Below are 19,581 nucleotides of genomic sequence, written 5' to 3'. Positions count from 1 at the left end.
AACCCTGTGAGGCTGGGCTCGGCAGGAAGTACCACTAAGCAGGACCTGAGTGGTGGCCCCTTGCAGCCCACTGATTGGCTGGTGCCAATACTTAAACCAAAAAGCCATGAAGGGGACCTGTCCAAGCAACAGCACAGACTGCCTGTCTGTCTCTTCTCCAGACTCTGCCTGCAATAGACTCCAAACTCTGGCTTCTGACCCTGGTTTGTCTTTGACTTCACTATTTGATTGCGCTCTGTAACCTGGCGCCCAGCCCCAATCTTCCGGTAACCTGATTCTACCTGATGCCTGACTCTTGGTTCACCCTCTAGCCTGTCTCAGATTCTGACCTACCAGTAACCTGACCCTGCCTGCCTCCTGACACCTGATTCTCTGTCTGCCCAGTGCCTTGTCTTGGACTCTGACCTACAGACACCTGATTCAGCCTGACTCCCAATTCCTGCTACAACCACTAGGTCTGATCGCCCACGTCTCAGTTGTGACAGTTTACTCAGACCACCTTCACCCCATCCCACTCCAAATCCATCCAACCCTGCCAATGATTATGGAGAGGGCAGGCTGCCCCCTGACCAGCGGCTCCCTGAAGGTCCAGGACCTGCAGGACCAAGTCACCCATCTGCAGGTGGAGAACCTCGCACTATAGATCCATGCTACACAGTATGCATTCGAAGCACAGGCCCTACATAAGTAACTAATTCGGTCACAGGTTCAGGTGTCACAGCTCACTGTCGAGGCACAGACCCTACGCGAGCAGCTTGCATGCTCACAGGAAAAGCAGTGAGTATGTGCCTCAACAGACCATGCAACAGCTGAACCACTCCCTGCGGTGCCACCGCCCGAACAGTTCAACAGCAATCATTGGAAATTCTGGGGTTTCCTGAATACAGGCTGCACTTCCTGATCTGCCCCCGAGCATACCCTGCAGACCAGGCTAAAGTGGGGCTAGTCGTCAGCCTGCTGTCTGATGAAGTGCTCGATTGGGCCTCCACCCGTGTTGGAGCAGAACAGCCCAGTGTTCTCTCACTGGGATGCCTTCCTGCAAGGCTTTGCATCCATCTTCAATGACCTGCCTTACATCTGCTCTGCAGAGGCTGCGCTCCAGAAGCTTCACCAGGGGCAAGGGACAGCCACTCCCTGTGCCACCCATTTCTGACAGTTTGTGGCTGACGTTGAATGGAATGAGGCAGCCCAACTTTACTAACTCCGATGGGAGCTCAATGATGAGATAAAAGACGAGCTAGCCTGCATCGAAAACCCCACCCACCTAAACGTCTTTATTGACCTCACCCTGCACAATGACTCCTGGCTGTGCAAACGGAAGGAGAAAAGGAGGGGTGGCCTGACACTCCCACGCCCTCCCCCTCCACACCGAGGCCTGTAGAACTGAGTCCTGAACCAATGCAGGTCAAGTCAGGGTCACCAACGTCTGACACTGGAGAAGATGGAACATGGACAACAGCAGAACCTGTTTTTACTGTGGGAGACCAGGACGTGCCCTTGCCTCCTGCTCAGCTTGGAAGAACTTGGGAAACAGACCAGCCCAGGCCCAGAAGGGGGGGCCAACTTGGGCATCACCAGAGCTCCTTGCTCCAGAACCACTCCACTGCCCTCAAGTAGAACCCAATCTGGGAATCATGGTGTCTCCTTGCATTTCCAGTTGCTACTGCAGTTGCAGGTCTTGGGCCAGGCAGCAGATCCCCCCACAGGTAGCAATGATAAACTCCGGGGCAGCTGCCAACTGTATAGATGCTAAAGCAGCCAAAATTATCCAGATTTTCCTCCAGCCAAAACCCACACCAGAACTGATGGAGACAATTGATGGGTCACCCCTATCCTTAGAGACTGTAGTGGAAGAGTACTGAAACAATACACTTCAATGTGATCTGCCCCCCATTCTTCCCAATAATTCTTTGCATTCCTTGGTTGGAGCAGCATGACCCGTGTATCTCCTGGTGGTGGAGGAGCATTAGCTTGTCCTCCAAATACTGTCAGAAAGTGTGCCTCCAACAAAGCAACTAGTCCCCAAAGTAACCCATGTCCAGGGCCTCAGGATGGGAAGAAAGCTTTGGAAGTGGAGCCCTGGATAATGGGGGCTAGCCAGATAGGAGCATCTCCAGGCCAGAACCTCAGCCTCCCTGACAAGTACCATGACTACCTGGATGTGTTCAAAAAATAAAAATGCAAACTCAGTACCCCCACACAGAGACTATGATTGCCCAACAGACCTACAGCCTGGGGAAAAGGTGCTCAGATATACATGGATGGATATATTCCATGTCTGAACCAGAGCTGGAGGCACTATGTGGATATATCCAGGAACACTTCACCAAGGGCTTCATTCAGTGATCTCTCTCTCCAGCAGGGGAATTAGTCCTCTGTGTGAAGGAGGAGGACAGGTCACTATGTTCTTGCATAGACTATCGTGCATTGAACCAAGTGACTATTCGTAACCGGTACCCCTTGCCCCTCATTCCAGAACTGCTGGACCACCTGAGTATTACCTGGATCTTCAAGAAACTAGATCTTTGGGTGGCACACAATCTAGTGCCTATAAGGCCAGGGGACAAAAGGAAGACCACTTTTTGTACCCAATATGGGCACTCTGAATACTTGGTGACACCGTTTGGCTTAACCAGTGCCCCTGCAACATTTCAACATTTCATAAATGATGTGTTCATGGATATACTGGACCAGTACATGATTATCTACCTCAATGATATACTGGTGTTGCCTGAGAACCCGGAGCAGCACTATCATGTCTGGTCTGTCTTGGAGAGACTACAGAAGCATGGGTAGTATGCCACACTGGAAGAATGCACCTTCAATCAGGCAGCCATTGAATTTTTGGGGTACATCATCTCCCGGAGAGAATCCAGATTGATCTGCAGAAGGTGAAAGCCATCCACAAGTGGAGAGCCTCCAGGACCCTTCAGGAACGTCAATGTTTCTGGGGCTTTGCAAATTTTTTATAGGAGATTCATCGCTAACTTCACCCAATTAATAACTCCCCTGACTTCCTTCCTCCAAAAAGCTATGCGATTCACTTGGTTGCCTGAAGCTCAGCTCGCTTTTGAGCAGCTAAAGTCTGCTATCACCATGGCCCCAATTCTGGCACACCCTGACCCTACTCATCCATTTAAAATGGAAACAGATGTGCCCAATGTGACCTTAGGGGCAGTACTCTTGCAACAACTCAGACCACAGTCAGTTCTGCACCCTTCTGCATTCTATTCTCAAAAACTAATCCCAACGAGATGAACTATGAAATACTGAACAAATTGCTGCTTGCCATAAAAACTGCATTTGAAGAATGGTGTCACCACCTTGAGAGAGCTTGGCACCCAGTACAGGTCTTCACTGGCCATAACAAACTCAACTATCTTTGCAAGACCCAAGTGTTGAAGCAAAGGCAGTTACGTGAGTCTTGTTCTTTTCTCGGTTTGAGTTTACAATTACCTACCACCCAGGAAAATGAAATGGAAAGGCCAATGCTCTATCATGGAAGGGGAAATGCTTCCAGGGAAGTGAAGAATTGACTTCCAAGCTCCCTTACTTCCTCACGCCCAGTAACTTTACCAATGTCGCCATTCAGCAAAATCTGTCCTCCCTCATCCGGTCTGTCTGAAAAAAAAGACCCACTTGCTCAAGGAACTCAGTCCATGCCACTGAGCGCTAAGATGTGCTGTTCCATATGGGATGGGATAATGTACTTCAACAAGCATGTATATGTGCCCCCAGGGCACCCCTAACTGGATGTGCTATGGCTGTGCCATGATGCTTTGACAGCAGGTCACTTTGACCACCAGAAGACCTCCCACATGGTTGCCCACTTTTTCTAATGGCCCTGCATGCGGGCCAAGGTTCAAGTATATGTGGACTTCTGCAAGTATTACACATCTATCAAGACACCGTGAACCACATTTCTTAGCACCTTGGTACATTCCAGCTAGGCCATGGTCTGCCATCAGCATAGATTTTATCATAGAATTCCCAGCATCTGACAGCTACACTGTAGTCTTAATGGTTGCATAGCGCCTGACCCAAATAGCTCACTTCCTCCCCTGCAACCAGATGCCCTCTGCCAAGGCTACCGCCCAACTCCTACTGCACAACATGATCTGGCTGTACAGACTCCCAGACCACAGAGTTTCCAGCAGAGGCTCACAGCTCCCCTCTCACTTCAGGTGCAAAGCGTTCAGACTACTAGATGTCTGCATATACACCTTCACTGCATACCACCCCACACAGATGGACAAACAGAATGGGTGAACCAAGTACTGGAGCAGTACAGGAGCTGCTTTGTAAAGCATTATCACGATAACTGGTCCATGCTCCTGCCATCTGCAGAGTTTTCTTACAACACTCCATGCCTCTATGGGTCAGAGTCCCATCTTCACTAATTACAGGTTCCATCCCAGTTCTCACCCGGTGTTATCGGCAGCCTCCCCAAACCATGCTGCCACCGACTGGGTCCAACAGATCCAACTTATTCAGGAAGAACTCAAGAACCACTTAAAAGAGGTGAAGAAAGCCTACAAGAGGTATGCAGACTCTCAGCAAATCAAAGCTTCAGTATTTACACTAGGTCAGAAGATACGGCTCACTGCCAAACACCTTCAGACCAGGAAACATGCCCTCAAATTGGACCACCAGCTCCTGGGACTCTTCCCGATATGTCAGCAGATTAGCCTGACTACCTTCAAACTCCAGCTTCTCAAAATATACCCAGTTTTCCATGTTTCCCTTCTGAAGCCCTATGATGAGAACCCCTTCCCTGACTGAACCACACCATCACCTCCACCAGTCGAAATCCATGCAATTCCAAGGAATGCAAAGAGTGTGCCATTCTGGATTCCCAACAGATGACTGGCTGCCTGTACTATCTGGTGGACTGGGAAGACTGCAGTCCCAAAGAACGCACTTAGGATCCTGCCTCCCATGTCCATGCCCTTGATCTGGTGGAAGAATTCCACAAGGCTCACCCAGACGAGGCTGGGTCAGCATCACCTCAAAGGAAAGCATAATGTCAGCGCCTCCAGGGCTGGAACCATGGGGTTCTGGGCTACTGACACTTCTGCATCACTACAGGAGACTTAGGCTGGGCACCCATGAGAAGACATTGTAAGGTTGGGTTCAGCAGGAAGTACCACCCAGCAGGACCTGAGTAGCAGCTCCTCACAGCTTTGATTGGCCGGTGCTAGTACTTAAACTAGGAAGCCATGAAAGGGAGCTGTCTGAGCAACACCACAGACTGCATGGCCATCTCTGTGCCAGCTCCTGCTTGCGAGAGACCCTAGACTCTGACTTCCAACCCTAGTTTGTCTTCAACTTCACTATTCATTAACCTGATACCCAACCCTGATCTCCTGGTAACCTAACTGTGCCTGTCTCCTGCCACCTGACTCTCAGTTCACCCACTGGCCTGTTTCGGATTCTGACTTCCCAGTAACCTGACTCTGCCTGTCTCATGATGCCTGACACTCAGCCTGCCCACTGGCCCATCTCGGATTCTGATTTTCTGGTACCTGTCTCAGCTTGACTTCTGACTCCTGCTCTGACCACTAAGTCTGACTGCCCACATCTCAGTTGTGGCATGGGAAAGATAACAGAACAGCTGAAATGGGATATGATCAAAACTTAGAGGATAATGTAATTAATGCAAATCAACATGGGTTTATAGAAAATGGATCCTATTAAACTAACTCAATATCTATTTTTGATGAGATGACAATTTTAGTTGATAAAGGTAATAGTGTTGATGTAATATATTTAGACTTGTATAAGGCATATGACTTGGTACTGCATGACATTTTGAATAAAAAGCTAGAAAGATATAAAATGAACATGGCACACATTAAATGGATTAAAAGATGATTAACTGATAGATTTCCAAATGTAATTGTAAAATGGGGAATCACCACCAAATATCTGTGTTTTGAGAGGGGTCTTGCAGGGATCGGTTCTTGGTCCTACCCTATTTAACATTTTTATTAATGATATGCATGAAACCATAAAATCATCGCTGATAAAGTTTGCAGATGACACAAAGATTGAGGGTGTGGTAAATAACGAAGAGGAGATGTCACTGAAACAGAGCAATCTGGATGGCTTGGTAAGATGGGCACAAGCAAACAATATGTGTTTTATTAGGGCTAAATGTAAATGTGCATATCTAGGAACAAAGAATATAGGACATACTTATAGGATGGAGAACTCTATCCTGGGAAACAGTGACTCTGAAAAAGATTTGGGGCACATAGTAGATAATCAGCTGAACATAAGCTCCCAATGTGATACCGTGGACAAAAGAGCTAATACAATCCTGGGATGCATAAAAACGGGGATCTCCAGTAGGAGTAGAGAAGTTATTTTACCTCTGTATTTGGCACTGCTGCACCCGCTGCTCGAATACTGTGTCCAGTTCTGGTGTCTGCAACTCAACAGGAGTGTTGATAAATTGGAGAGGGTTCAGAAAAGAGCCATGAGGATGATTAAAGGATTAGAAAACATGCCTTAAACTCAAGGAGTTCAATCACTATATCTATTTAGCTTAACAAAGAAAAGGTTAAGGAGTGACTTGATTACAGTCTATAAGTACCCACATGGGGAACAAATGTTTAATAATGGGCTCTTCCATCTAGCAGAGAACCACTGATAACTACTCTCTGAGTATGGTTTTCCAACCAGTTGCGCACCTACTTTATAGTAGGTTCATCTAGGCTGTTTCCCTAGTTTGCTTATGAGAAAGTCATACAAGACAATATCAAAAGCCTTACTAAAGTCGAGATAGATGGCATCTACTGCTTCCCCACTATACAAAAGGCTTGTGATCCTGTCAAAGGATATTAGGTTGGTTTGACATGACTTGTTCTTGACAAACCCATGATGACTGTTACTTATCACCTTATTATCTTCTAGGACTTACAAATTGATTGATTATTTGCTCCATTATCTTTCTGGGTACTGAAGTTAGACTGATTGATCCTTATTCCTCTTTCTATAGATAGGCACTATATTTGCCCTTTTTCAGTCCTCTGGGATCTCTCCCTTCCTCCACAAGTTCTCAAAGATAACCACTAGTAGCTCAGAGATCTCTTCAGCCAATTCCTTAAGTGTTCTAGGATGTATTTCATCAGACCCTGCCGACTTGAAGACCTCTAGCTGTCTAAGTGATTCTTAACTTTTCCTTCCCTATGTTAGCCTTGGATCCTACCCCATTTACACTGATGTTCACTGTGTTAGTTGTCCAATCAATGTTAACCTTTTTACTGAAAAGTGAAACAAAAAAAGACATTTAATACTTTGGCCATTGCTGCATCTTCTGTTATTGTCATCCTCCTCACTGAGTGATGGGTCTACTCTGTCTGTACATGCTTCTAATGTATTTGTAAAATGTTTTCTTGTTACCCTTTATGTTCTTAGCTAGTTTAATCTCATCTTGTGTCCTGGCCTTTCTAATTTTGTCCCTACATGCTTGTGGGGATTTTTTATATTTGTCCTTCATAATTTAACCTAGTTTCCAAATTTTGTACGACTCTTTTTTTAGTTTCAGGTTGTTGAAGATCTCGTGGCTAAGCCAGGGTGGTGTCTCACCATACTTCCTATCTTTCCTACCTTTTGGGATAGTTTGCTCTTGTGCCCTTAATAATGTCTCTTTAAAAAACTGCCAGCTCCCCTGAACTGTTTCCCTTAGACTTGCTACCCATGGGATATTTTCTACCTATTCTCTCAGTTTGCTAAAGTCTGCATTTTTTAAGTCCATGGTCTTTATTCTGCTGTTTTCCCTCCACCCATTCCTTAGAATCATAAACGTCATCATTTCATGATCACTTTCACCCAAGCTGCCTTCCGCTTTGAAATTCCATCTTCAAATAAGCAAATCAACTCATTAAATAATTTACCTAAATGTCACACATGGAGCTGCAGCTATGCATCCTCCCTAACAACCCTTCCCATTGAAAATTGCATCTCTCTCTTGCTAGTGGCTGGAGTCCTAAACCTTCATACAAAGGATAGCTAATGTTGTATTTCTTTTAGTTACAAAAGGCCAGTGATTTTGATGCCAAATTTCCTCCTGCCATATATGTAAGGCAAAGCTGGTGACTGCAGTGTCTACAGCCAGGGGTCCATTAGACTGACTGTACTCATTCAAGACTGTCCTTAAATCTCTGTCAGTGCGATGTGTTATAGGGGGCTGAACTCTATTATATAAAGCATGAAAATGGATGCTGAAGGGAACCATGAGTGAATCTATGAACTTTTAATGCAAATTAACATGGTAATGGTATTAGTGCCCTGCATTTGAGAAGAGATGGTGTCCTTGTATTATTGGAGATACGAGTATGCAGCTCCCACAGATCCTCAGAGGAAGCAAGGAGCAGATCACCCTTTAGTAAAAGGAAGTCATCAAGACAGAGGGGTTAACTTCGTCAGCACCTTCCCCACCCTCCTTCCCAGTTTAGTCCAAGAGTCTCCAAACATGTCCTACCCTCTCCCACTTCCTCTCCTTGGTCAGAAGGATGATCACCAGCTTGGGGTGCATCTGGTAGCCGTCCTCACTGAAGGACAAATTCCTCCCTTCAAAGGTGACATTAATCAGGTACCTAGAAGAGAGAGAAAAGATAAAAGATTTTAAACACATGAGAACCGTACCCAAAACAAGGATCTGCCTCCCTGACTGCAGTGTAAACGAGTGTTGTGGTGACACTGCAACAGACTTGGAACAGCAGGGAAAAAATCAGAGGGAATGGGGGAAGTAGGAGTGGCTGAGGAGTACCACAATTTACTCAAGAAGTTGAGAAAAACAGACTGACCAAGGCAATCTCCCACACATCATTACGACTGCTGTGATAGGATGATTGCTTTCTTCTCTGGCTCTTGCTGAATTGCTGTGCGAGTACCCATCACAACCACATTAGTGTAAGCGTGCTCATGGTACTTAATGCCCTTTACCACAAAGGGCTGAGGGATCAATAATAACTATCTGCATAAATATGCTGCATATGCTCCAGAACTTAGTCCTCACTGTCTCTCAGAGAGGCATCTCCTTTGCATATCATTTAAAGATGGACATGGGATGGGGGTACAGAGGTGGACATAGTGCCCTCATCCGGTGGCCGGCTAATGAGAAAGAGTGGTGCAGGAAGTGGGGAAAGGAAAGTGAGATGCACTTTTGAGTGGCTCTATTCAGATCCCATTGAAATCAATGCACTTTTTGGCACTGATTTCAATGGCAGCAGAACAGGGCCCAAAGCAGTTCTTTGAGGCATAGGAGTAATTCAAAGAATAAATGTTCTGGTAGCCAGTTAAAAGTCCCTTTCTCTAAGAATAGAATAGTTCATTGTATGTAATGGGATCAAACAGTAACACTCACAAAGACGACCAGCCAACCAAATCACTAGAGCACCTTCTTAGTATCTTATTTTGTCTATAATAACATAACTAAACTACTGTATATACAATCAGCTAATCATTGTAGGTGCTGACGAATTTGCTCAGATCTGTCAGCTACTACCATTTTCCTTCATGGGTCCCCAATTTGAGTCCAAAGGGCTGATTTTCAGAGGGTGGGTGCTTATCACTTTCTAAAACTCAGCCTTCTTTTGTGGTGATGCCAATTAGGCACCCAAAATCATTAGTCATTTTTTAAAATTATGGCCATGTGATGTCTGAAATATTTCTTCATGCTGTAAATCATCCAGTCTCAGAATCACTTTTGTTGTTTTCCTCTGAATTCCCTCCAATTACTTTGCATCATTCTGGTCCTGAGGTGTCCAAAACAGCACACAGTAGTCTATATGAAAGGCTCCCTCATAGCACCAGAAAAATTGATAAGATCCCTTCAGTGTGAGGCCATCATGAGAACTATTTTAGTGTGGTTTAGGGTGCAGCTTTGTTTCAGTGTTTAGAAAACAGTGGGAAAAAATAAATAGAAAGATTAACTAGGCATCAATCTTAAATATTTCTCACAACCTTCCAAAAGCAATAAAATTGTAGGACTCTCCATCACCACAGCCTTGAGACAGCTTGAAAGTTCATGGAAATCAGCAAGATTCTTTTTGTTTTTCACTGCAAAGATCAGAACCATAATAATAATTAGTGAGAAGTCACTACTGACTCCATACTTAAGGTTGCACTGAGATTTGCAACTAAAGCGGCACCAAAATCCCTCTGTTTCACACTTTAATAACTGGATATAGTCGCCAAAATTGGCACAATAACTCTTCAGAGAGTTCTCTTTCTAACCCTGTAGTAACATGTTTACCAACTTTTGCAGAGGAAATACTAAAACATGCTCCCTTTTGGAAATGCTGCCCTGCTTTTCTTATATTTCTTTGAATCCTTCCACCCAACCAATGACTGTACGGTCCCCATGAACTCCAGGCATTAGACACATAAACATGCACATTCTAAAGTATCTCTGACATAGGACACTTTGAAATGTTAAAATTAAAGCTACAATTAATCCCTTTTGCTAAGATAATGGACATGAGCTATGCCAAGATTAGCTGATGAATTTGCTCAGTTCTGTCAGCTACTTCCATTTTCCATCACAGCCAGCCTGCCACCCTTGACTCACTAGCTCTGCTCGGCACAGAGATCCTGGGGAACCAGGGAGGTAGGCTGGGCAGCCAAGGGTATCGGGGTGGGACTGTGATGGGGAGATGGGTCTCTGGGTGTGGGTGCTGATTAACAGAAATGTGGGGGAGTCAAGGATGCGTGAGGGGCCTTAGGGAGAAGAGGCTTGGGTGAAGGGCAGATGGGGGCCTGCAGCTCTGTATAGGGTCTGGGGTGATGGAAGCTCAGTGCTTCTGTGCCAATGGATCGATGTTTGAAGGGTTCCCTGGCACAGTCAGCCAACAGCATACAAGACAGCAACGCCCAGGGAGCTGACTGTCTCTACATTACACCACCAGCACACTAAGGACCATCACACAGCATTGCTGCCTTGGTACAGAGCCCTGATCTCCTCCAACCAGCTGCTCCCAAACAAGACCTACTTTCTGACATAACCCCCCAAATCACACACACACCCCCCCCCGAGCAAGGAGCTGAGTGCGAAGGGGAGGATATGGGGGCGAGTAGGAGGACTGGGGAGGGAGCCCAGCATCTCTGCACTGAGGCATTGGCTGTAGAGGGAGGAGACATGTGTGCAGTGGGTGGTGGATGGGGGTGAGGTAATGCAGAGAAGATGAAATCATAGCTGTAGGTTGCAAGGGTTGGGTGAGGACTTAACTAGTGATTTCTTGGCTTTTTTATGCTTTAGCTGATGATACAGGCACGTGAGCAATCTTAATGCCTTTTAACAAAGATTTGTGTTTGGTGGAATAATCATAATACATACATTTTTCTAGCACCTCATTTCAAACATTATAGGGTCAAAAATCCTGCCTTCAGTTACACATTGTGCTGCCCCTATGGGCTCAGTGGTGCTGCAGGGAGTTCAAGGACAGAATTGGATTTTAAGAGATTAATATGCACACACCACGGTGAGATAGAGTGGCAATATTATTCTCATTTAACAGATGAGAAAACAGGAACAAAAAGGTAAGTGACTTGACTCTGGTCACATAGCAAGTCAATGGAAAAGCCCATAATAGAATCCAGGAGTCCTGGCTCCCAGTCCTGTGCTCTAACCATTACATTCACTTTCCTAGATTTGAGATCGTCAACACAGCTGGCTAATGATGAGTGGTTCCAAAGCATCACAGAACAGTAAATAGAGCATTAAAATCTTACAAAATGGCCAATTTGGGGCTTGATGGATGCAGAAGAGTTACTCTAACAGTTTAAATGGCTTCAGCTACTGATGGAGAAAACATGGGAAAATTAATGTTTTTAAAGAAAAAAGTTAACTGAACTTTTCTGAATCTCAGATATAAGTTTGAAGGGGATGAGTTTGAATTCTGAGCTAACCAGTTCCACCTCATCTCCAGTTTCTTAACAGCAGATTCTTTATTTCCCTGAGCCGCAGACAAGATGAACTGAATTGGAAAATGACCCAGCTCAGCCAGTAGAGGTCTCTCTCCAACACACACATGCCCACACACACACACACGCACCTCTGTGTCCTGTCATTACTTGTTATAGTCAGAAGCAACGCACAGCCAGGCTGAAAATGGCACAGTTATCACAATATCTGCTGCTTTCCCTACTTAGGCATCTCATAAAAATAAAACAACCACTTCTTTGGTACCATCTTCTCGCTCCAAAGTTGCAGAATATGAAAGAGAAATAAAGGAAGAAATGGGAGGACAGTTGGAGAGGGAAGAGAAATGCAGAGAAATTTTTCTCTTGGCGAGAATTTGCTCAGCCTAGCAGGGAGGAATATGGCATTTGGTGGAGAATGTGGTAGGAGGGTACTGGAAACTAATATGTGGTGACTTGCTGTAATGTAAAATGAGTTAATCAGCAAGAGCCAGTGGGACTGGGTGGCAAAGCAGAGGCAAGAAGCATCCATGTGCATATCCTTTGCCTGCTGAAATCTGTATGCCTAAGGACACAGTTTCTTCTGTGGGGAGGAACATACTTCAACCCCTGACAGAAGATACCATACATTGGAAATTCAGTCAGTTGAATCACTCCGAGTTCCCTACCTACTTTGTGAGTTACACCGGCGTAAGACAGAATAGGGCCCAGGATTTCTAAAGCATTAGCATTGTTCCAGATTTGCAGCACACTCTGCTAAACCAGTCCTGAACCCCACATAGTTCTAACCCATGCCCTTCAATCCAGACTTCAACACTCCATGCTATTCAGTCCTGGGCTTCCACATGCAACTTTGTCAATGTACCGCATTCCTGGCCTGCAGCACCTCCTGCTATTCCATTCCTGGACTTCTCCTGAACAGACTACCAGGATGTTTGGTGCATTGACAGAACAAACAAATGGGAAACTGGGACAATCATATTCATTTTCACGTGTGAATTTTGGTCTTCAAAGGCGTGAGATGTAAGGATGATGGACTAACCCAGCCAATTGTACCACTCAACAGTCCCACATCTGTTCATCTAGCCCTTCCCTCATCACTGGGACAGTTAGTCCTCAAATACCCTTACAGTGTCATCAATATTCCCATTCACACTCAAACTGAGAATCAAATCATGTAGTTAACAAAAGAAAAAAGAGAGAGAATCAAACCTGAATTCCCCAAACCTTTTTGAAGGTTCAAAGTCATTTTGGATAACATCCCTCCCACACCATATTTTTACACTTCTAACCTTCACCTCTCTGCTTCTGGATTTTGGGTAGGACTTGACAGGCTAACATATTGCAAAAGTGTTATGAGCATACCAGGTCTAACTGGAGACAACTGAAATTTCTTGAGACCAGCTGTTATCATGAGATATCAAGTCCAATTACACAGACCCAAGGGATTGATATTAATTTGTCTGAGTTGTAAATTAGCCTCTGAAGTAGAGCTAGGCAGGAAATGCTTTTCCTGTCCTTCAAAAATGTTTGAGAAATCAACATTTTTTGCTATCTCAAGTTAAGTTTAGAAATCTCAAAAATTTTCACAAACTGAAAAAAACAATTGGTTTGGGTCACTCAAAATGTTTCATTTCGATTGCAGATGCGACACTGGATGGGGTAAGTCAGGACTCTGAGATAACACTGAGCATTCTCTCTCTCAGGTGCTTGGCTGGCTGGTTCTTGCTCATATGCTCAGGGTATAACTTTTGATTGCCATCTGTGGGGTTGGGAAGGAATTTTTCCCCAGGTCAGATTAGCAGGGATCTTCGGGTTTTTTGCCTTCCTCTTCAGAATGTGGGTCACTTGACAGGATTATTTTAGTAGATCTCACTTAATCATTTCCCTAACATTGCAGGGGCCTCAAGCACTACTGGACCAGGGGCCCTCCTACTCTCTGCCTGGGGTATGTAATAGTCTAGTCTCATGTAGGCCATAATACTTTGGTCTCACTTTCCTTGTTGGGTTTGGTATGTGGGTCCTGGCTGGTGTTGGTGGCCTGTGATATCCAGGAGTCCAGACTAGATGATCCGGTGACCCCTTCTGGTCTTAACCCCTGTGACTCAAACCTTTTTAAAACAAAAACCAAAACCATCTTTTTGCCTAAATTCACTACAATTTTGACGTATTTTGAGCTGAACAATTTATCTTTTTCCCAGTATTTTTTTTTTTTTTTTGAGTCCAGCAATTTGTAAAAAATTGCCTTGTTTCGCCAAAATTTTCAGTTTTGAAGAATCAGCATTTTTCAGCAAAAAACAGTTTGTCAAAAAACAGTTTGTCAAAAAAGCTCTACTCCTGCACATTTGGTGCTTAACCCAACTGATCTGCAAGACCTTTTGGAAGCTCACCCATCTTTCATTCACCCCACGCTCCAACAGCATTTTGTGCCACCCTGCCTGTTGCAGTGCTGATAACTTGTACAGCTGGGAAATGCAGACGTCTGGCTGTTTTTATGGAACATCTGGGTGTTGTCAGGTGCAATTTATGGCAAAATAATTCCATGCAGAAAGCCCAAGTAATGTTTATTTAACATGGGATGGGGCCTGGGCTCTGCTCCTTTGACTACCAGAGGAAATAACAGCCTCGGCTATTTAATGATCAGATTAAAACTTAAAGGAACAGTCTTTCACTCTGTCTCTCTTTCACTCCTTTCCATCTCTCCTTCAAATTTTCCATTAAATTGGATGAGATGTACTTTAAGGATAGAGGAAAGCATGGCAGCAAGGGATTGACTGAAGCATGACATAGTGTGGGTATCCTGAGCACAGGCAGCCAAAAAAGCCGTCCAAGTTACAGCCACTTTGTGACCAGTGAAACAAATCCACATAGCTGGTTTAAGGGAGACACCCAGAGCTAAGAGCAGCCTTATACAATGCTCGTCAACTCATGCAGTCATCTCTATTTATTTATTATAATGGATGAGTATATCTTTTTTTTTTTTCAATCTGATCAATCAGCATGATAAAGGGTAGGTGAGGAAATTTTGTGCCAGGGCTGGTAAAGCTCTTTAGGATCCTTCAGGCTAAATGGCAATATAGAAATTCAAGACATTACTTTAGTTTATATGTGCCATCAAGGTCTATGTAAAATACGTGGAGCTGGTGTGAATAGATGTAGCCCCCCTGCTTTCAATGGAGCTACACCGATTTAGGCCAGCTGAGGATCTGGCCCCTAGTTTTGATGAAGTCTGGGTTTCTTGATGCTTTATCCTGACTTGTGAAATGTTTCTACCACAAGGGACATTATCACTTATTGCCTTATTGCTATTTCTCCATTATCTCCTGGAAGGCATTTTTAAAATATGTGTGCTACTACTTCCATACTATTGCTACTGCTAGATCTACTTTCAGGACAAATGGATTGTAAGTAGCATTTTCCATCACTCCTGCAATAGAAATAAATGTAAAAGTGGAAATTAACATCAGTGTATTGCATATTTCCTCTATTTATTTATTTCCAATGAATGTATCACTTAGGAAAGATGTTGAGATGACAGCACCTGGAGATTGTGTTCCTATTTATTCCCATAATCCATACTGCATGGACAGTGGCAGGGCAAGTTTCCCACACGCACTGTGCAATCCTAACTAAAGGACACCATCCCTGGGAATGAAAGAGAAGTTCAGTTTCTATGGCCCATGAGATCCTCTGCCACTCCATTGAGAACATGAACAAAAAGGCCCATCACTGGCAATTGTAATGGCCATTTTTGCAACATGGCCACCTGTCCAATAGGAACTGAACTGAGATGGAACTCATGTCACAGAGGCTGCTGACTGGCCATCAATGGGTCACAACTTTCAGTCACTACTAGCCTGAGGAAAGATTGATGCTGATGAGCTAAAGATGAAAGGCCATTCCATCTCCCACTCTCCCTGAACCATCCTGTCCCCTCAGTAACTTTCTTTCACCCACCAAAGAACATGTAGGGCCTGATTCTCCAGTGTCTTCCACTTAGTTGTTTGCACCTCGTAGTGAGTAGGTGATATTGCCTGTGATGCTGGAAGACCAGGTCCCAGTTCATGCCAAAGTCCCCATGTTTCAGCTGAATGCTGACAAACGCATAGCTGGAATCAGTCTGGCTCATCTGTGTGTGAGTGTTGTTAAAATAAGTATCAGAATTATAAGAATGTGTTTAGGGTTTATGGAATGCATGGAAGTTGCTGCCTGCATTAATTTCACTTATAACCTCTATCTCCCACACTGTAGGTAATATTTGAACATTTGCATTGTAAGCCTCTATAACCATGTAAATCACCAGACAGGAGAGAGTCATTAACTAGGGTGAAATGCTGGTTTCCAACTTTATCTCCTGCACAACAAGGAAGGCCCAGTGACACCAGACGGACTAGTGTGGACCATTAAAGAGGAAAAAATACTTTATTGTTTATTCTCCCCTTCCCCATGAAGATGAGTCATGCAGGTGAATTCCTCCCATCAGCTGAGTTTGCTGCTAAAAGCACAAGGGGGGTGGGGAGGAATAAAAACCCCCTAACAAGGAGGAACTCTATCTTTATGCTGCTTGGACTCTGGAGAGCAAGGATTACTAGGCGTAAGCAAAGTGCCTAGCCTGGGGTAGCCCTAAAGGTCATATAGAGCTTGTTGTTTATTATAGGATTGGCTACAAATGCTGTCTTTGGTGTGAAATCTAAAGTGCAATTGACCTGGGCTCAGTAATTAGTCCATTAGGACTGAGAGTAACCTGAATATTGCTGTGATTCGTTGTGCAAAGGACCATCTATCACAAAGGTAGGCTTCCCTGGATGGCAAGACAGATCTGAGTACCCAAGGGGAGGGTCTGTGACTCCATGTTCATCCTGTTACAGAGCCTGAGGAGTTTACATCTGATAATTGGTTCGTGAAATCACTCACAAACAATTTGGGGTTTGTGTCCTGGTTTTTAACCGTCTGCCCTGAGGTTAATATTCACACACTTGAGTCACTGCAGGACAGCTTGATGCCGCCATCCTGAATTGGTGATATTTTACATTCTCTTTACACTGGTTTAAAGGACAGTGCAAGGGCCAGGTAGTAGAAAAATGAGCCCCTTGGTAAGAGAAGTAGGTACAGTTAGGGATGGGATGAACTGATTTGGAATAAACAGCAGGCTCAAATTTTCACTTTCCCCTCATCCCATCAAAAAATAATCCTGAAACCCAGACCAAACCTTAATCCCCCCACCCCCAAGACTTTAGTCTTCACATTTGATTAACTTTTTACAAATACTGTCCACACCAAAGATGACCAAAAATTGTCCTTCAAAGTTTTTTTCAGTGGAAAAATGTGTTTTCTACTGAAACAAATTTTTCGCAAAAGTGTCTGCTTTCCATGGGAAATGTCAGCTTTACATCAAAAAAACCAAACACCTGAAAACTGAAAAGATTTTGGCCAAAATACAGAAACTTTTAATTTGGAAATGCCACCACAGTGACAGGTGGAAATTGTCGTTTGGATGCCTCATACCTCCATTCTCCTCTACGGGCTAGGTTCCCCAACCAGATTTCATGTTCATGATGCAGTATGGCCAGAGATTCCCATGATGCACTGCAGCAGCTCAGCAAGAGGGGAAATAGCAGATTTAGTCCATCCAGGGAGTCCCAGACAATGAGCAGCAGGTGGGCATGAAGTACAAACTACAACTTCCAGGAGGCACTGTGATGAGATTTCCAGATCCAAATGTCAATTTTTAACCAAAACTTTCAGCTGAAAATTTTCAGCTTTCAATTATTTGCCAGAAAGTTGAAATGTTCTGCAGAAAAAATATAAAATTCTGACCAACTCTAGTGCACCCTTCTGCACTTCCTGGGTCCCCTGGGACTGGAAATGAAAATACCACAAGATGAAGCCAGTTCTGACCATATTTCAGACCTGGCTGAAGCTGGGAAGTCCTATAAAACTCATGGGTAATAAGCCCATTCTCATAAACTTTCCTAGCTCCAGGCGTTTAGATTAACTGAACATCAAAACCTTTAGGGTTCACTCCATTGTTAGTATACAAGAGGGGCCTTAGACAAAGGGTGAGGAAGCTGGCTAGATGAAATTTGAACAAAACCAAATCTTCAGCCAAAGCATGGCTCAACCCACAGATCTTTGATGAGGTTTAAAAAATGTTCTGGCTAACCAGATTTTGGGTTTTAAGTGTTATTTTTCATTTCCACAGCTGCCCCTCCCTTCCTCAGTCACTAGGACTGGATGTACTAATATATCACTGTTCTCCTGGGCATTTCTATCCAAACTGGAACCTGGAGCACTGGAAATCTATTTCTTTTAGACTGCACTAGTAAGATTATGGAAAATTATATTTGTCAGAAGGCATATCAGGCAATAATTATTCTTTAGCACTCACCTAACAGGTTCCTGACATAAGGCAAACACAGAAAGGCCAAGAGGTGCAGTTCAGATTTATCTATCTTAGAGTCCAATCATGCAAATGCTATCAGAAATAGGACCAAGTAGGGCCACTTTGAATTCACTGGGACTATTCATGTTAGTGTTACATCTAGTAGTAAGTGTCTGCATGATCAGGACCATTGGTATATCTAAGGTGCCTACCGCCCTGGTAACTAAGCACCAGAATGCTGGTATGTTTGTCTGGAACTCCTTCCAACCTCTGAGCTGGAAACCAGGGCTAGAAATTTTGTGAGCAGAACTGATTTTCCTCCAGAGATTTCAGGTCCTCCTTCTTTCCAGTTAGGCTATTCAAATCTGCCAGAAGACATTTCCTTCCAGCATTTCGGTGCTGGCTGAAACCAAGCAATGCTAAGGCAGCTCAGGAAACTGAAATAAAACATTTATTTAAAAAAAAATGTTTTAAAAAAACGCAGCAAATTAAATGAACTTTTTCAACCCACCAAAAAATGTTTGTGGGCTTTGCGTTATTAATCATTTATCTGGCACCAAAAACGTACACAGCACTTTAAAGGATGCAGAATTTGGTAGTCATTGCCCTAAAGGGCTCACCATCTACGAAGTCTGGGGTCAACCTTAATTTGTCTGAAGTGACGTATCCCCTTCCTTTACACACAAGGTAGCATGGTGGTGGTAGTTTCAGTCCCTCCAACATTTTCATCGGGGAGTTGATTAGAAGGAACAGATAATCGCTTCTGTCAGTATTGTGTGGGGGTTAGAATTCTGCTGTTCCTCCTTTGTCAGAGGACCAGTTCTCTCAACTCTCTCACTTCCCTTCTCCCTCTCTCTCTTCTCTCCCTCTGTGGGTTGATGTTTCCATGGAAACGTGTTCTTTAATGCCTCTGAAATTACATTGCAGTTAAAGCATTAACCCTTTCCTGGCCAAGGCAGGCCATGAAGATTTTTTTTTTCCTTTTAGAACTTCCTCGAGATTGTTTGTTACAGCATTAGGAGAGCCCCATCCCTAGTCCGGAGAAAACTGCACATCCAGCATTCACCTTACAGGGGATGTGGAGTGGTGTGTGCGGGATGAGGGGAGGAGGAGGCGGTGTATGCAGAATGGTCTGATTTAAGATTTTAATTATACAACTCAGTGATTTTTATTTTTATATAAAGCCAATACTGAAATTTCTCTCCACACGCAAACAGGAAAAATGCTTGTAACAAAAGAAATGGAAAGTGAGAGCTTGGAAGAAACAAAGC

At 44.2% G+C, this 19,581-nt stretch overlaps 1 protein-coding gene across 1 annotated transcript in view; it reads right to left on the bottom strand.

Annotated features, from left to right (window-relative positions):
* The window catches only part of GRIN2B (glutamate ionotropic receptor NMDA type subunit 2B), a 226,343-nt gene that overhangs the window by 77,346 nt on the left and 129,416 nt on the right, over window positions 1-19,581 (bottom strand). The window contains exon 4 of the mRNA XM_067559660.1: window positions 8,489-8,603. Coding sequence (XP_067415761.1) covers window positions 8,489-8,603 — 115 coding nt within the window. The remainder of the gene's footprint in view (window positions 1-8,488; window positions 8,604-19,581) is intronic.

The sequence above is a fragment of the Emydura macquarii genome, unplaced genomic scaffold (assembly GCF_026122565.2).
Source record: "Emydura macquarii macquarii isolate MOO-44397 ecotype Brisbane River unplaced genomic scaffold, CSIRO-AGI_Emac_v2 contig_2205, whole genome shotgun sequence".
Lineage (NCBI taxonomy): Eukaryota > Metazoa > Chordata > Testudines > Chelidae > Emydura > Emydura macquarii.
This window is presented reverse-complemented; position numbering and strand designations above follow the sequence as displayed.